At 39.7% G+C, this 18,160-nt stretch overlaps 1 protein-coding gene across 1 annotated transcript in view; it reads left to right on the top strand.

Annotated features, from left to right (window-relative positions):
• Window positions 1–10,032, top strand: part of RFX6 (regulatory factor X6) — a 53,164-nt gene extending 43,132 nt beyond the window's left edge. Inside the window, exons 15-19 of the mRNA XM_027551135.1 lie at window positions 918–1,040; window positions 1,848–2,054; window positions 3,464–3,976; window positions 5,270–5,482; window positions 8,601–10,032. Of these exons, the coding sequence (XP_027406936.1) occupies window positions 918–1,040; window positions 1,848–2,054; window positions 3,464–3,976; window positions 5,270–5,482; window positions 8,601–8,776 (1,232 nt within the window). The 3' untranslated portion in view covers window positions 8,777–10,032. The remainder of the gene's footprint in view (window positions 1–917; window positions 1,041–1,847; window positions 2,055–3,463; window positions 3,977–5,269; window positions 5,483–8,600) is intronic.
• The last annotated feature ends 8,128 nt before the right edge of the window (window positions 10,033–18,160 follow it).

Below are 18,160 nucleotides of genomic sequence, written 5' to 3'. Positions count from 1 at the left end.
TGAACCATCTTTCCTGATCCATATGACTTATGAAAAAATTGAGTCAAGTTACCTTATTTCAAAGTTGAATACCTTCTTTTTCCTAAAATTTCTCAGGTTCTTTGTTGGTAGTTATAATGCTATCTACTGGACAGTACTTCTGTACTTTGTAATTGCATTTTGCAAAATCTTCACATATAAAATAGGTTACAATTAAGTAAATTGTCTTCATTTAATTTCCAACAGAATTAGATTAAATTAGTGAACCTGTATTGAGGCATGAACAAAACATATTGTCTATTGTCTGAAATTTGTTGCTTATGCTTAAGGTTTCTTAAATTATATAATACTTAATCCTGACTTTATTATGAAAAAAGACTCATTGGGAAATCTGTTGAATAAAAGTTTAAGGTTTTCCAGGATATCTTCCACATGAAAATTACTTTTTCTTTTTTTTAATGAAAGAACATTTTGTTTCAGGAGAAAAAGACATCTTCTCACTTGATACTTTTTTCAGACCATGTTGGCTATTGTCTAATTATTTAGTCCAAAGTAAACAGAAATAGAGAGAGTAGAGCTCATTCTCCCTGGGTTAAAGCTTATCACACTCCAGTGTATGCCCTCTTAAAGCATAAAGCATGTCTCACTTTCATCCGTATTTTCCTTTGATGTAATTAGTGGCCAAAGAGCTGGCAGGACAGTACACACAGGGAGCTGGGCAGGCGGTGCACAAAAAGATTAGAGACCCCAGTTAAGCATGTTGGTCTTAGCAGGTCATTTAAAGTCCAACAAGTATTTGTTTATTTCAGTTGCTCCTTGTAAAGTGCTGCGAGATGGTCACAAAGATAACTTAGACGTCTCTCTTTTTTCTTTCCGTCTCTTTCTTTCCCTTATTTCATCTCGCAATGCCCTCTGCTCATTCCTCATCCATAAACAAGGTTCTTTCCATTTGATCCGAATGCTTCTTGATGAATACATTCTGCTCGCCATGGAGACCCAGTTTAATAATGACAAAGAGCAGGAGTTACAGAATTTATTGGACAAGTATATGAAGAATTCAGGTAATATAAAATGTACATCTTATTTTGCATCTTTCTTTGTGGAAACCTAATTTCAGGAATTTGTAAGCACACCTGTTAAGTGGATTGATAGTAGACTCAGATTTTTCCCCACCAAATTGTCACTACTGATACAGGATACTAACACTAAGAGAGCCCTATTTCGTCTTTCCTCCATTGGTACATAGAGTAGTCAAGTAGTCAACTGGAAACTCTGAAGAATAAAATCGGTATTCTTAACTTCCGAGAACTTAGATAAAATTGGAGAAATGACTGTAACACAAAAATAACTGTAATTCAAGATAACATGTCTTATAAATGGTGCAGAGATGAGTTCTATAGGGATTAGAGAGGGAAGGAAAGTCATCTATTTGGCATGTGATTATTTGCATTTTGAAGGCTATTCACTACAGAGTGGATTATTTAGTGCCCCTAAGAAAACACCTGGATGGCTGGATGGCATCACTGATGCAACAAACATGAACTTGAGCAAACTTTGGGAGATGGTGAGGGACAGCAAGGCCTGGCATGCTGCAGTCCATGGGGTCACAAAGAGTTGAACATGACTGGGCGACTGAACAAAAACAAGAAAATACCTATACCCACAAGTATATAGTTAGCAAAACCCAGCACCTCTGCCAAGACCAAAGGTCTGCCTGTCTTATTTTCCATGGAAAACATTTCTCAAAAATTTCCAGATTTATGACACAGCCCTGGTACATTTACAGTGTGTTTTGTTTTTCACTTGGGCTTATCTACTAGGAATGTGGCAATGATGTTAGCTTTCGTATTTTAAAAAAAACTTTCCAGATGCAAGTAAAGCTGCCTTCACTGCTTCTCCAAGTTCGTGCTTTCTGGCCAACCGTAATAAAGGGAGCACTGTTCCCAGTGATACTGTGAAGAATGAAAGCCATGTGGAGACAACGTATCTTCCTCTGTCATCTAGTCAACCTGGAGGCTTAACCTCTGCTCTGCACCCGTTCCCTGCTGGGAATACAGACAACATGCCGCTTCCAGGTAGGCTGTGAGACAACCAGGAACATCACTTAGGCTTCAATATGTCTCACAGGAACCTATTCCTTTGTTTTCTTAAAGCTAATAACCTCCAGGTGTTCCAAGAATAAAAAGGCTTATCTCCAATGACTTCTAATAAAGCGTTATAATATTTTGTGATTTTCAACATTTGTCATTCATATTTTATCAACACTATTTTAAAGATAGACATCACACTTTAACATACTCTTCTAGTTATATCAGAAGTCCAAATACTTGGTTATTCTCACTTGGTGGAAGAAAGAAATAGATTAGGTGTCCACAAAATCCTTAAGATGCTTTGAAAGTCAAAAAATATGAGCTACTTACTTATTTATGGATTTTGAGGAGACTTTATTTGTCCTCCATTATAAAATAGATTCAGGGGACCTGCAACTAAGACGTGATGCAGCCAAATAAATTAAAAAAAATTTTTTTAAGATTCAGCTATTTTAGGATAACCATCACAAAAATTTTTCTCTTTGGTCTGTGGTTCCCTGTTGGTCTGAATGTTTATGGCTTAAACTAGCTACTAGATAATACTTTAACTCCACTTATTGCCTTATGTCTTCCTTGAAATCCTTCTATAGACCTTATTTGTTGGATACACAGAATTTTAACCCTGGAAGGGCCTTATAGTTCAGGGGCCTAATTCCAACAATGGAAAGCTAGAGGCCCAGGGATTTGGTAGCTTTCATAGCTCACTGCTCATCAGTGGGGTTTGCATGGAGTTTTGAATTGGCTGCTTTGAAGCCATGGTCTTTTTGACATTATTGTGTTTTTCTTTCACACTATACATTGGCTTCCCAGGTGACGCTAGTGGTAAGAACCTGCCTGCCAGTGCAGGAGAGAGTTGCAGGTTTGATCCCTGGGTTGGGAAGATACCCTGGAGGAGGGCATGGCAATCCACTCCAGTATTCTTGCCTGGAGAAGAATATCATGGACAGAGGAACCTGGTGGGCTATAGTCTATAGGGTCACAAAGAGTTGGACATGACTGAAGCGATGGGATCTACAATGTCCCTTCTATACATCAAATCATTTAGCATTCAGTGCGTTTTTTTAATTACAGAGAAAGGTAAACAGCAGACCCTTTGCCCTTCCCAAGCTTGAGCTCTAATCATCTTTATACAGATGGAAGGATGAAGCCATCCCAGGCTCTTCTCCATGGTCAATAACTCCAAAAGTTGCCACTGTTGTGAAATACATACATGTTACAATGATATTTTTAAGCCTAGAGTTTTGTTGTTTCCCCAGTCCTGTTATTTTTGGAGGTTAGAAATGATCTAAGTTGGAAAAAAGATATATTAATAAATCTTTTGCATAATTTTAAATGTTGTGAGCCCATCTGTTTTTAATCTGCCACTAGTGAATGCTCCGGTAACTTTTTTCCAGGTCAAATGGAGCTTTCCCAGAGTTCTGGACATCTGATGACACCACCTATTTCTCCAGCTATGGCGAGCCGAGGAAGCGTCATTAACCAGGGGCCAATGGCAGGGAGACCCCCGAGTGTGGGCCCAGTACTGTCAGCCCCATCACACTGCTCAGTATACTCAGAGCCTATTTATCCGACTTTCCCTCAAGCCAGCCATGACTTTTATGGGACCAACTCTAACTATCAGACTGTGTTTAGGACACAGCCTCACACCCCATCAGGACTCTATCCTCATCGCCCGGAGCATAGTCGATGCATGGTTTGGAGTGATCAGCAGCTTTCTAGAGACTTCTTCAGTGGCAGCTGTGCTGGGTCCCCATATAATTCTCGGCCACCTTCCAGCTATGGACCATCCCCACATGGCCAAGATCCACATAGTCTGCAGTTTTTAAATACAGGAGGCTTCAATTTCCTGAGCAATGCAGGGGCTGCCAGCTGCCAAGGAGCAACGTTGCCTCCTAATTCACCTAATGGTATTGAAATTTTTAAAGAATTTTTCCTTTCCTGAGATGACAGTTAGGCAAAACCAGACATTGAGTTCCACCTCTGGTGAACAGCACGTCATCCTGTGTAGAACTTCCTCAAGATTGTGGAATCTTAGACATTTGGAGCTAATTTCAGCCATGTACAAGCGTATCCCTGGGCTTCCTGGGTAGCTCAGCTGGTAAAGAATCCACCTGCAATGCAGGAGACCCCAGTTCGATTCCTGAGTCAGGAAGTTCCCCTGGAGAAGGGATAGGCTGCCCACTCCAGTATTCTTGAGCTTCCCTGGTGACTCAGATGGTAAAGAATCTGCCTGCAATGCAGATTCTGCATTTGCAGAATCTGGGTTTGATCCCTGGGTTGGGAATATCCCCTGGAAGAGGGCATGGCAACTCACTCCAGTATTCTTGCCTGGAGAATCCCCATGGACAGAGGAGCCTGGCAGGCTACAGTCTATGGGGGTCACAAAGAGCCAGACACGACTGAGTGAGTAAGCACAGCACAACACAAACATATCCCTAATTCTTGTGGCTTTATTACAGCTGTCCTTCTAAATGCCACACAGGGTGAAGACATTGTCAAACCATATGTTAGCCCCAGAGAAGAACGTTGTGTCCTTTGAAGATATTTTTAGTGAATAATGTTTCTTCCAGAGAGCTAGCAGCAGATCTTAAAGATTAGGACCCAGACAGTGCTTCCTGTTGGTCTGGTAAAACACGTAAAGCTCTGTGGACTTATTCAGCCACCAAAGTGGCTGCTCTGTTCCCCCTCTCCTCAGCAAAGACCAGTCCTCCTCCCAGAAACATCAATCTGTAAATAAAACTGGTACTTGATAAGTAATCTTTGTGAAAGGCTAATAGTGCTTTTTTTCTTCATAGGCATCATAAGATCTTATTAATTTAGAGAAGGGAAATATGAGAGAGGTGTAGTCTTATATCTCAAAATTAATAATATGATAACTCCTACGTATTTTAAAAACAAAAAACAACAAGTGAACCATATCCATGGGTTTGGGTGGACTCCGGGAGTTGTTGATGCACACGGAGGCCTGGCGTGCTCTGGTTCATGGGGTTGCAAAGAGTCGGACACGACTGAGTGACTGAACTGAACTGAACCATATCCATATATAAGCACATCAAACTGTATTGTAAATGTTGATGTCAATGTAGTATTTACAGTAGGGTATCTTGAGGGATCTCTCCTATTACCTTGTTCTTTCATTTTTCTTCCTGAATATTATTTGCGATAAGTTAACTCTACTTTCTCAACACTTTCTGTCATAGGGTACTATGGGAGCAACGTCAACTACCCAGAGTCTCATAGACTTGGATCGATGGTGAATCAACACGTTTCCGTCATCAGTAGTGTGCGCTCCCTGCCTCCATATGGCGACATTCATGATCCGCTCAACATTTTAGACGATGGTAGCAGAAAGCAGACCAGCTCCTTTTATGCAGACACACCACCTTCTGTTGCATGTCGAACTCCCGTAGTAGGTAAAATATATTAATAGTTTTTGAAAATATTTTTAAAATGTTGTTAACCTCAGGTATACAGTATTAACTGGGCACTCATGTTCCCAACCTTTGGTTTATCAGTTTAGATCTGAAGTTATGTTTTTGAATCTGTTAGGAACAGTCTTACCATTTTTCAATTTATATGTCAATTTATTATTATATTATATTATATTATTATTATAATTATATTATATATATATATAATATAATTATATTATTATTATATTTCAATTTATATGCTACTGCTAGATCTGTTATTCTTTCCAAAAAGAATCGCTGGCATCTAATTTTGTATGAAAATATTTCATATAACCTATCAAAAGTAGTCTAAAAAACTGTAAGGGCAATAATGATATATTTTTCTCACTTTTTCTTATTCGCCGTTGGAAGCAGGGCCACTGACAAGAACTGTCTTTGGACACCATAATCTCCATCAGTATCATAAAACCACTCCAGGTTTTTAAAAATGGTGACTTGTGAGGAAGGTTACTATCACTTTCTCATTTGTAAATAAAATATGATTAGACAACCTGTAGAAAATGTTGTTTTCTTAGTCTATAATGTACATGTTAAGTAAAAATGAGCAAAACTGTATGTTTTCCATGAAGTCGCCTAGCATCTTATTCCAACAAAGTTGCTGTCCCTGAGAAAATACCACGACTTTTACTAGATGATTCGCCAGCCCCCAGCAAAGTGTCTGCCATGGAGTAGGATCTCCATGTAGCAGTGAAATGAAAAAAGGGAACAGAAAAAAAGGCATAGATTTAGTCTCTAAACCCACTAATAATGTAACACAGGCAAAGTATATATCCATATAAGTATCAGGGCAGGTGCAGTGTTAATGTTTATATGAGATGATTGAAATCTTCCAGTGGAATTGATTTCAGATTAGTGTTAAGTAGAGAAGGAAATGGCAACCCACTCCAGTGTTCTTGCCTGGAGAATCCTAGGGATGAGGGAGCCTGGTGGGCTGCCGTCTATGGGGTCGCACAGAGTCGGACACGACTGAAGCGACTTAGCAGCAGCAGCAGAGGGTATCAACACCCAAACAGAGCATAAGGGAAAACTGAATAAAGTCCATTCTCCTCTCTCAGTGTGTTTTTCCAATAATTCAATAGGAAGCACTTCTTCCCTTCCTATGACCATTACAGATGCTCCTGAGCAGAGTCTGCCAGCTCATCTCATGCTATCTGCATATGGTCATTGCGTCTGTGTTACTCTAATGAAGCAGAAAATTCCACTTCAGGAAGTTTCCTTGCTGTGAGACTAAAAGGACCGTGTTGCTGTTGTTACTATTAGTTCTGTTTACTTACAGAGATAGTAGACACCTTGATGGAACATAGTTTGGATATAGGAGAGACTCTAAGCTTTAGTTGTCTGAGCTGGCTTATAAGTGAATTGCAAAGAAGACTTCAAGGTGAAAAGAGGGAATAGAGTAAGCTGAGTGAGTACCACAAGGAGTGTGTGCGTGTGCGTGCTCAGTTGCTCAGTCGTGTCTGACTCTTTGTGACCCCATGGACTGTAGCCCACCAGGCTCCTCTGTCCATGGTGTTTTCCAGGCAAGAGTACTAGAGAGGGTTGCCATTTCCTTCTCCAGGAGATCCTCCCCACCGAGGGATTGAACCTGAGTCTCCTGCACTGGCAGGCAGATTCTTTACCACTGAGCCACCTGGGAAGCACCACAAGGGAGTTACTGCTGCTACTAAGTCACTTCAGTTGTGTCCGACTCTGTGCGACCCCAGAGACGGCAGCCCACCAGGCTCCCCCGTCCCTGGGATTCTCCAGGCAAGAACACTGGAGTGGGTTGCCATTTCCTTCTCCAATGCATGAAAGTGAAAAGTGAAAGTGAAGTTGCTCAGTCGTGTCTGACCCTCAGCGACCCCATGGACTGCAGTCTTCCAGGCTCCTCCATCCATGGGATTTTCCAGGCAAGAGCACTGGAGTGGGGTGCCATTGCCTTCTCCGACAAGGGGAGTTAGGACCTATAATTAAATGTCCTTAGTTATGAACCTGCTTTTTAGTGACAGAGATGATGGTACTTAGAAAAAGAAGAAAAACAGTACTAAGAAAGCAGCAACCAAAAATGCAGGAAATGTAGTGCTGGTGAGCCAGTTAGTGAACAATTTTGAGAACCTACTGTGATGTGCCAATCCTCATTTTAGATGTGCAGTTACAGCAGTGATCAGGTCAGAGTTCCTGCTTGTAAGAAGTCTACATTCTAGTAGGGAAAGATCAAGCAATGAAAATATTTTTTAAATGCATTAAAAAAGATAATTTCAGATACTCTCAGGTCAATTAAATACTAAGGTAAATGACAGACAGTAATGGATGAGCTGTTTTAGCTAAAATAGTTGGGAAAGGAATCCTGAGGCAGAAACATTTGAGTTGAAAGCTGAATGATGAGGAGGAGGAAATGTGAAAATCTGATGGTGCAAGTTCTAGTCAGAAGGAATGGCAAGTTGCATAGCCTCTGAAATGAGAATTCTTTGGCTTCAATGGGTAGAAAGAAGGCTCATGTGTTTTGAGCATGGTGAATGAAGAGAGGGGAGTAAAATAAATCAGAAGACAGAGGCCAGTTCACCTAGGGTATTATGAACTAGAGCAAGGAGCTTGGATTTTGTTCTAAGAGTAATGGAAAGTCATTGTAGCATTTGAGCAGAGGGACAATTTGATGTCCACTTTGGCAAGATTATCCTAGCCACTCTCTACAGAGTAAAAAGTGAAGCAAACAAAGGCGAGAGTCCTGAGACTAGTTAGGAGGCCTCTGTGTTAGTCCAGGTAAAGAGAAGATGGTGGTTTGAACTCCAATTGTGGAGATGCAGATAGAAAGAGGAAGTAGACTGGGGGTACATTTTGATGATCAAGTTGTCTGAATTTACGTTTGAAATTGAGTTTTCTTTGTGAAAGATGTTGAAGAAGGAAAATGCAAGGGGAGAAATAGAAAAGATAAGAATTGCTCTGAGAAACCATACACACTCAAATTTAGTACAAATATATATGCTAAATGCACAAGTAAGTATGAAGGCTTAAAGTGAGTGGCACAGAAAAAAGAAAATGTCCGTCTTTTTTCAATTGCTATTTATATTTTCCCTTACAGCATCCAGCCTGCAAACCCCAATTCCTTCCTCCTCCTCCCAGTGTATGTACGGAACTTCCAATCAATATCCAGCTCAAGAACCCCTGGACTCCCATGGAGCAAATGGAAGAGAAATGGTGTCCTCTCTACCACCAATCAACACTGTGTTCATGGGAACAGCGGCTGGAGGCACTTAAAGCAACAGTGTTGGGTGGGGTGTGAAACTAAAAAATCTCTACCATTCACATCCTATCTACTCAGACTGCCATCAGAGAAAGAAAATGGACTATCCAGTGGCAGGATATTGTTTTTCAGGTCACTGGCATAAAACTATGGACAACTCCATAGTGAATGGAAATACTTGTGGAATTTGCCTTGCAAACAATTTGTTTAGAATGTATGTGGTCTCATTATTAATTATAGCATCAAACATTATCAAATGAACCAGTGGAGGTTTGAAGATGCAGACATTTCAACCATGAAGATTTAATATTTCTCTTCTTAATTTATTGAAAATCTGTGTGCTGTTTCATTTTTGGTTTTATAAAAAGAGAAACATTTATTTAATGCTTTTAAAATACTTTTAATTTATTAGGATCACAGAATCATTGTTTACTATCCCTTATTTGACAACAGTCAAATGTGTATGGCTACCTCCTATGGAAATGTTTACAGGATCAAGACTTAGTTCAATTCAGCCTCAACCAAAGATGCTTGACTTTCAATTCCTGTGCATTAGTATGAAGATTTATGTTACATAGCAGTATTCTGATTCTATGTAACTGAATGGAGATTAAAAATGCTTTCCTTCTTTATTTAAAAAAGATAGGAAGAAATAAAGTATAGAAATATTTTTAAAGGCTTGGTTGCTCTCAGGGCTGGTACTGTTTCTAAAGAATTCTTGGGATTTGCAGGCAAAGTTCCTTGGTATATCAAATTAAAAACAGTAATTCTAGAATATTTGCATATCAGATCCATGCATATAAATACAAAGAAATTGGGACTTGTAGACTGTTTGAACTTCTACAGTTATGGAAGCAGTCTTTAACTGAGTACTTTGCTTAGAAACTGAGAGTGAATGAGTATTTAAGGATCATCTAGATGCAAAAACAAACACAGAAATGAAGGATTCATTAAGTATAAACCAATACAATTTGATACACCATTTATCTAGCTGAATCTTTTCATATGTCTTAACTGGAAAAGTCTGTTGTTAAGACTTGTGGCCTATAGTAATGCGAAACTTTTATCAACTTTACAGGTTTTTCCTATAATCTTATGACAGGTGTTCTATTATTTTTATTAAGCATAGGGTTATACTGTAGGTCCTAGGTACATCATTATAAAAGGATCTGTAAGCCCTAAACACCCATTTTACATCATGATGTAATTTGGTAAAGACCAACTGTGGAATTGTTTTCAGCAAGCAATAAACAATTATCTGTGGACTTGTTGGGGTGTTGCTACCATTTGCTAGTATGTAGTTATGAGCTAGTTAATTAGCAGAAATATTTTGCAACAATAACAAATCATGAGAAATCTAAGTGTCCTATTCTTTGCTATGGTAATATCATGAGTACAAAGGAAATAAAATTAATAAGGGCTTGGACTGAAAGAGAAAACAAAACAGCTTTAAGAAGTATTTGGCCATGAATATTAAAACTTAAAACCAAATTTCCACTGTATAGTAATTAAATATATTTTCAGCATCTTGTTGTGTGTCAGACACAATGAAAATACAAAGATGAAAAAGACAGTGCCAATATCTTTAGTAAGTTCTGATGTAATGAGAAAGGAAAGATAAGTAAAATCTCAACTGAAGATTTTTGATTAAAAAGCAAGGTGGGGAAACAATGTTTAGGGAACATCTAGCCTAGTGAAGAGGAACTAAAAAGCCTCTTGATGAAAGTGAAAGAGGAGAGTGAAAACTTGGCTTAAAACTCAACATTCAGAAAACTAAGATCATGGCATCCGGTCCCATCACTTCATGGCAAATAGATGGGGAAACAGTGTCAGACTTTATTTTTTTGGGCTCCAAAATCACTGCAGATGGTGACTGCAGCCATGAAATTAAAAGATGCTTACTCATTGGAAGGAAAGTTATGACCAACCTAGATAGCATATTGAAAAGCAGAGACATTACTTTGGCAACAAAGGCCTGTCTAGTCAAGGCTATGGTTTTTCCTGTGGTCATGTATGGATGTGAGAGTTGGACTGTGAAGAAGGCTGAGCACTGAAGAATTGATGGTTTTGAACTGTGGTGTTGGAGAAGACTCATGAGAGTCCTTTGGACTGCAAGGAGATCCAACCAGTCCATCCTAAAGGAGATCAGTCCTGGGTGTTCTTTGGAAAGACTGATGCTGAAGCTGAAACTCCAACACTTTGGCCACCTCATGCGAAGAGTTGACTCATTGGAAAAGACTCTGATGCTGGGAGGGATTGGGGGCAGGAGGAGAAGGGGATGACAGAGGATGAGATGGCTGGATGGCATCACCGACTCGATGGAAGTGAGTTTGAGTGAGCTCCGGGAGTTGGTGATGGGCAGGGAGGCCTGGCATCTGTGATTCATGGTCACAAAGAGTTGGACAAGACTGAGCCTAGCCTTAGTTGCAGGGAGGAAGTGGATTTAGGAAAGGAATTAGCGTAAGAATGGGCCACTTAGAAGGCTGTTTCTTTCATCCAGACGCCCAGCTGGTAAGTGCGAAGGCAGTGGGGAAGAATAATGAGGGAGAGACAGAAGTATAAGCACCATTTCAAAGAAACATGAACATCATTTCAAAGACTGCGTTGAAGGGTTGGTGATTGACTAGATAGAAGGAATAAAAAGGATTATGTCACTAGCAGCTCTAAAGTTTTCCTTAACACTTTGCAGAGAACATCAGTGTAAATGAAACTGAAGTGAAAGTTGCTTAGTCCTGTCTGAGTGTAGCCCACCAGGTTCCTCTGGCCATGGAATTCTCCAGGCAAGAATACTGGAGTAGGTAGCCGTTCCCTTCTCCAGGGGAATCTTCCCAGCCCAGGGATCGAACCCAGGTCTCCCACATTGCAGGGGTATTCTTTACTGTCTGAGCCACCAGGGAAGCCCCCAGTGTAAATAGTTGACCGTATAGTGATACTGTCCTCTTAAGGTGACAGAAAGTGATCGGAGCAAGGAGAAGTTCAGAAGCAAGGGAACAGTGTCTGGGTTTCAGGTGCATCAAAAAGGTGCTAAATTTTGACAAGAAGAAGACTAACTTGCTGTTTCCCCTAGGTAGTGGACTTAGGCTTATCACTATTACAAGCCCAATTGTATTTCTTGATGCAAGCACCGTTGGCTTTCAGGTAGGACAGTTCTTGGTTTTGTAGGACTATTCTGCATCTTACTAAGATTTATCATTCCTGACCTCAAACACTAAATACCAATGCACTCCCCCAACACAGCCTTGTGACAAACAGAAACATCTCCCATATCTCCACATGCCTCTGGAGAGGCAGTGGCATTCCAGCATGAATTACAGGTGACAGCATCTTTAATTTTACCAAAAGGAGCTTGAGACGTTTAATACCATCAGCTACCTCTATTGTTTAAGAATTGTTTCCTGGAACTTCCCTGGTGGCCCAGTGGTTAAGGATGCCTGCCAATGGAGGAGACACAGGTTCGATCCCTGGTCCAGGAAGATTTCACATGCCATGGGGCAAGGAAGCGCGTGTGCCATAGCTACTGAGCCCAAGCTCTAGATCCCATGTGCTGCAACTACTGAAGCCTGTGTGCGACAACAAAGACCCAGTGCAGCCAAAAATAAATTGATTTAAAAAATTTTGTATAAAAATGCTATCACAAAATCCATTAGCAAGTGCATGGCTAAGGATAATACAGATGTTAATACCTGTGTGTAGTAATTCAGTAACCTACATTACTTCTGCTTTGTGTCATTCTGTATTCATCAGTTTCCTACATTTTCATAAGCCATCAATAAAAATGTCTTCCTATTAAACTAAAAAAAAACTTTTTAAAAAAGACTTTTATCCTTCATGGATCTAAAGTTTGGCGGTTTTCCACACAAAATGCCTTAAGCAGCTAAACTTTAGATCCATTAAAGAACTAATTTTAATGTAGTTAACTAATTTTAATATAGTTAAGAGAATCTTGCCTAGATTTTTATGTTTATGAAAGTAAATTATTCTTCAAAACCTGTTAGAAATTGTGGAATATCAATTATAAAGAGGTGATCTGTTCAAGCTAATGCTTATGTGAATTACAAAATTAAGGTTAAAATTTTTAAATGGTAGGTTTATAACTCAATTTTGGGGGTACTATTTCATGCAAAGATGGGCTCAATAAAGGACAGAAATGGTATGGACCTAAGAGAAGCAGAAGATATTAAGAAGAGGTGGCAAGAATACACAGAAGAACTGTACAAAAAAGATCTTCATGACACAGATAATCACGATGGTGTGATCACTCACCTAGAGCCAGACATCCTGGAATGTGAAGTCAAGTGGGTCTTAGAAAGTATCACTACGAACAAAGCTAGTGGAGGTGACGGTATTCCAGTTGAGCTATTCCAAATCCTGAAAGATGATGCTGTGAAAGTGCTGCACTCAATATGCCAGCAAATTTGGAAAACTCAGCAGTGGCCACAGGACTGGAAAATGTCGGTTTTCATTCCAATCCCAAAGAAAGGCAATGCCAAAGAATGCTCAAACTACTACACAATTGCACTCATCTCACACGCTAGTAAAGTAACGCTCAAAATTCTCCAAGTCAGGCTTCAGCAATATGTGAACCGTGAACTTCCTGATGTTCAAGCTGGTTTTAGAAAAGGCAGAGGAACCAGAGATCAAATTGCCAACATCTGCTGGATCATGGAAAAAGCAAGAGAGTTCCAGAAAAACATCTATTTCTGCTTTATTGACTATGCCAAAGCCTTTGACTGTGTGGATCACAAGAAACTGTGGAAAATTCTGAAAGAGATGGGAATACCAGACCACCTGACCTGCCTCTTGAGAAACCTATATTCAGGTCAGGAAGCAACAGTTAGAACTGGACATGGAACAACAGACTGGTTCCAAATAGGAAAAGGAGTACATCAAGGCTGTATATTGTCACCCTGCTTATTTAACTTCTATGCAGAGTACATCATGAGAAATGCTGGGCTGGAAGAAGCACAAGCTGGAATCAAGATTGCCAGGAGAAATATCAATAAGCTCAGATATGCAGATGATACCACCCTTATGGCAGAAAGTGAAGAGGAACTAAAAAGCCTCTTGATGAAAGTGAAGTGGAGTGTGAAAAAGTTGGCTTAAAGCTCAACATTCAGAAGACGAAGATCATGGCATCTGGTCCCATCACTTCATGGGAAATAGATGGGGAAACAGTGGAAACAGTGTCAGATTTTATTTTTTTGGACTCCAAAATCACTGCAGATGGTGACTGCAGCCATGAAATTAAGAGACGCTTACTCCTTGGAAGAAAAGTTATGACCAACCTAGATAGCATATTGAAAAGCAGAGACATTACTTTGCCAACAAAGGTCAGTCTAGTCAAGGCTATGGTTTTTCCTGTGGTCATGTATGGATGTGAGAGTTGGACTGTGAAGAAGGCTGAGCGCCAAAGAATTGATGCTTTTGAACTGTGGTGTTGGAGAAGACTCTTGAGGGTCCCTTGGACTGCAAGGAGATCCAACCAGTCCATTCTGAAGGCGATCAGCCCTGGGATTTCTTTGGAAGGAATGATGCTAAAGCTGAAACTCCAGTACTTTGGCCACCTCATGCGAAGAGTTGACTTATTGGAAAAGACTTTGATGCTGGGAGGGATTGGGGGCAGAAGGAAAAGGGGACGACAGAGGATGAGATACCTGGATGGCATCACTGACTCGATGGACATGAGTCTGAGTGAACTCCAGGAGTTGGTGATGGACAGGGAGGCCTGGCGTGCTGCAGTTCATGGGGTCGCAAAGAGTTGGACACGACTGAGCAACTGAAGTGAACTGAACTGAACTGATAACTGAATTTTGGGGGTACTATCTTTGAAGTCTTAAGGTGGTTACTACATATACATAACATAAAATTTTATGTTTTAGTTAATTTTCTGGATCCTTTTACAATTCAGAGACCAAAGGCCTGTTTTGTAACAACTTGAAGAAAAACTAAAACCCAGCTGAATCATTAACATAGACCCACAGATCAGAAGGGGTCTGGTTTAGAAGGGATCTGGTTTATCTTCTCTCCAGGTGGCACTGCCATAAGAAAAGTCAGAACTATCATCAGTTATATGTTCCCTAGTACACTTTCCAGGTTGCACTAGTGGTAAAGAACCTGTGTGCCAACGCAAGAGACTTAAGAGACCTGGGTTTGATCCCTGGGTTGGGAAGATCTCCTGGAGGAGGAAATGGCAACCCACTCCAGTATTCTTGCCTGGAGAATCCCATGGACAGAGGAGCCTGGCTGGCTGCAGTCCATAGGGTTGCACAGAGTAGGACATGACAAAAGCAACTTAGCATGCATACAAGTACACTTTCAGGTCAGAAGGAATTTTTTTGTTTAATAATTTAAGCTAAATTTCAATTACAGTTGTGATATAGAATCTTTCTCTTTCTTTCTCCTTTGCAAAAAAGAAGTCCATAAGACACTCAAGGTAGCCCAGGTCATAGTTTGGAAATGGTGAGGGGAATATTTTTCATTGGCATGATGCTTAAAGAGGGCCGGTCCACTGGCATGTAGTATCAGGACCAGGGATATGAATACTCTGCAATGTATGGGAGAGATCTGAAGAACCGTCCCACTTCAAAAGCCAAACTGTGGAGAAATAGAGGTAAACCAGTAGGCTATGAGGGGATTGTCCCAAAACTTTTACCAATAATGGCAATCTGTATTAAATGTTCCTATGTCCATGAAATTCTCCAGGCAAGGATACTGGAGTGGTAGCCATTCCCTTCTCCAGGAGATCTTCCAGACCCAGGGATCAAACCCAGGTCTCCTGCATTGCAGGCAGATCCTTTACCATCTGACCCACCAGGACAGAAGAGCCTGGCAGGCTATAGTCCATAGGGTCACAAAGAGTCAGATACAACTGAAGCAACTAAGCACATTAAATGTTATTTAACCCAATCAGATCATCTCTTAAGGAACAGTGACTGGGAAACTCATACACTTAATCTACAGAAACAAACAGGCAGAGGAGTAGAGCTAAAAGCAGAGGAAAAAAAGAGAAAGCAGCTGAGCTGGTACAGGAGTTCAGAAGGCAGCAATAGGCGGATCCCTCTAATGGGACATCGAGGTGGCAGGTCCTCAGACCTGATGTAGAACCCCGGCTCTGTGACCGTGCCATCCTGACCACCAGGGAACAATGCCAAATCCTCCTCTCTCCATTCAATTTGCTGGGAGCTATTAATGGACACGGGCTGCATTTAGCCATCCAGAGTATAGCTGCTCTGACCACACCACCAAATCCACAACAGCGTGTTTCCTCTTCTTCAGAAAAATTTGATAGGCAACACATTACAAGCTTACCGATTGTGCTTTTGAACCACTAATTCATGCTCGTACAAATGCAGTCCACCAAAAAAGGACAAAGAATCATGCCACTCCTTGAAAGTCAGCCCAGATGATACATTCTCTTTCCCTCTACCTCCCTCCCTCAAGAAAAAAAAAAAAAAGGAAGAAATAAAACAACTTTGAGATAAATGAATTCTAAAATCCAAACCCAGAGTTCTACCTTTTCAAAAAAGCAGGAGGCAGATGAGAGTATGCTCAAACTTCCTGGAAAGGGATATTACAGGTACTCAGATTTCTTTATAAACCTGAGTATAAAGGGAGTGAAATTAATTGTCATACAAGTCTCATAATAACAGCTATGAGATCTTATAAGGCCTGGAGGAGTAAACTGTTTATACTGTATTTTAAAGGCAGATTTATAATCCTAGGTGAGTTATAGAAATTTAAACAAAAACCTTCCAGAAAAGTAAACAATAATGATAATGGCATACAGGACATTTTGTGCTTTGGAAAAGATAAGAAATGATGAATTTATATAAAAGGTCATTATATTATCTCATTCAATTATTGAATTCTAAATTAAATCCTTGAGTTTGTAAATGGCAGAGAACACAACCTGTCTGTTCCAAAAGCACACTGATTAAATGAAAAGAAAATAAATTTCAGTTACTCTGTGATATAGACATTAGCAATGGCTGGGAAAGACTGATAGTTTTAAGTAGACTCCAATGAAAAATCTATTTGCTAAATTTTGAGATCTCTGACTACAAAATAAGGTCTTGTCTCTGTTCTGATTGGTAAAAAATGTCTGTGGTTAGTTTTCTAGTATCAAAATCTTATAAATAGTGTTGTTCCATTTTCATTGATCTTGGCTACATAATACTATGGTAGAAATGTTTCCTATTTTAAAAATAGTCTATTTCCAGAATGAGCAAGATAATTTATTTAGTTTTTTTTTTTATAGAATCTAATCTAGTTGGAGAGATCTCTGATTTTCCCCCAAATTTCTCTTCTAATGTCTATAATTTCAATCATATTCATGCAGATGTTTAGGAAGATAAAATTGACCAGTCATTAGTTTGACCTTTTTTTACTTATCACATCAGGGGTTTTGGTAAAAGACTCTCTGCTCATTCAGTAGCATGGGAAGTTTTTTTTTTTTTTTTTTGAGAATACCATATTATTTACTTCTCTGGAAAATAATAACAGTTATTCACTAATCAAAGAAAATCAAAACATGAAGAGCATAATACTGCTATATTTCTAAATAGCACAACTAACAACATACTTATAGATTCCAGCTCCTATTAAAACTTTATCTCAACATTTACAAATATTTCATTTACACTAAAGACTTAAAATTTACTTATTGCATCAATTAACATGGGGTACATGTGTCTTTTTTGAATTATGGTTTTCTCACTGTATATGCCCCATAGTGAGATTTCTGGGTCATATTGTAGGTCTAATTTTAGTATTTTAAGGGACTTCCATACTGTTCTCCACAGTGACTAATCTCCACAGTGACTATACCAATTTACTTTCCCACAAGCAGTGCAAGAGGGTTCCCTTTTCTTCACATCCTTTCCAGCATTTATTGTTTGTAGATTTTTTGTTGATGGCCATTCTGATCAGTGTAAGGTAATGCCTCATTGTAGTTTTGATTTGTATTTCTCTAATAATTGGTGACGATCAGTATTTTTTCATGTGCCCCGTGGCCATCTGTATGTCTTTGTTGTACAGCAGAAACTAAGGAAACATACAGAATTACACTCCAATAATAAAAAAATTGGGCTTCTCTGGTGGCTCAGCGGTAACGAACCCGCCTGCAATGCAGAAGACATGGCAAGAACTGCGAGTTTGATCCCTGGGTTGGGAAGATCCTCTGGAGAAGGAAATGGCAACCCACTCCAGTATTCTTGCCTGGAAAATCCCATGGACAGCCTATGGGGTCGCAAAAGAGTTGGACACAACTTAGTGACCAATCAACAGCGACAAATAAATAAATAAATAAAAGTATATACATAAAAATTATAAGTGATAGCATAAGCTAAAACATCAATTAAATCTACAGGGAAAAAAATTTTTTTTTAATTTACTTATTG

The sequence above is a fragment of the Bos indicus x Bos taurus genome, chromosome 9 (assembly GCF_003369695.1).
Source record: "Bos indicus x Bos taurus breed Angus x Brahman F1 hybrid chromosome 9, Bos_hybrid_MaternalHap_v2.0, whole genome shotgun sequence".
NCBI classification, from domain to species: Eukaryota; Metazoa; Chordata; class Mammalia; order Artiodactyla; family Bovidae; genus Bos; species Bos indicus x Bos taurus.
This window is presented reverse-complemented; position numbering and strand designations above follow the sequence as displayed.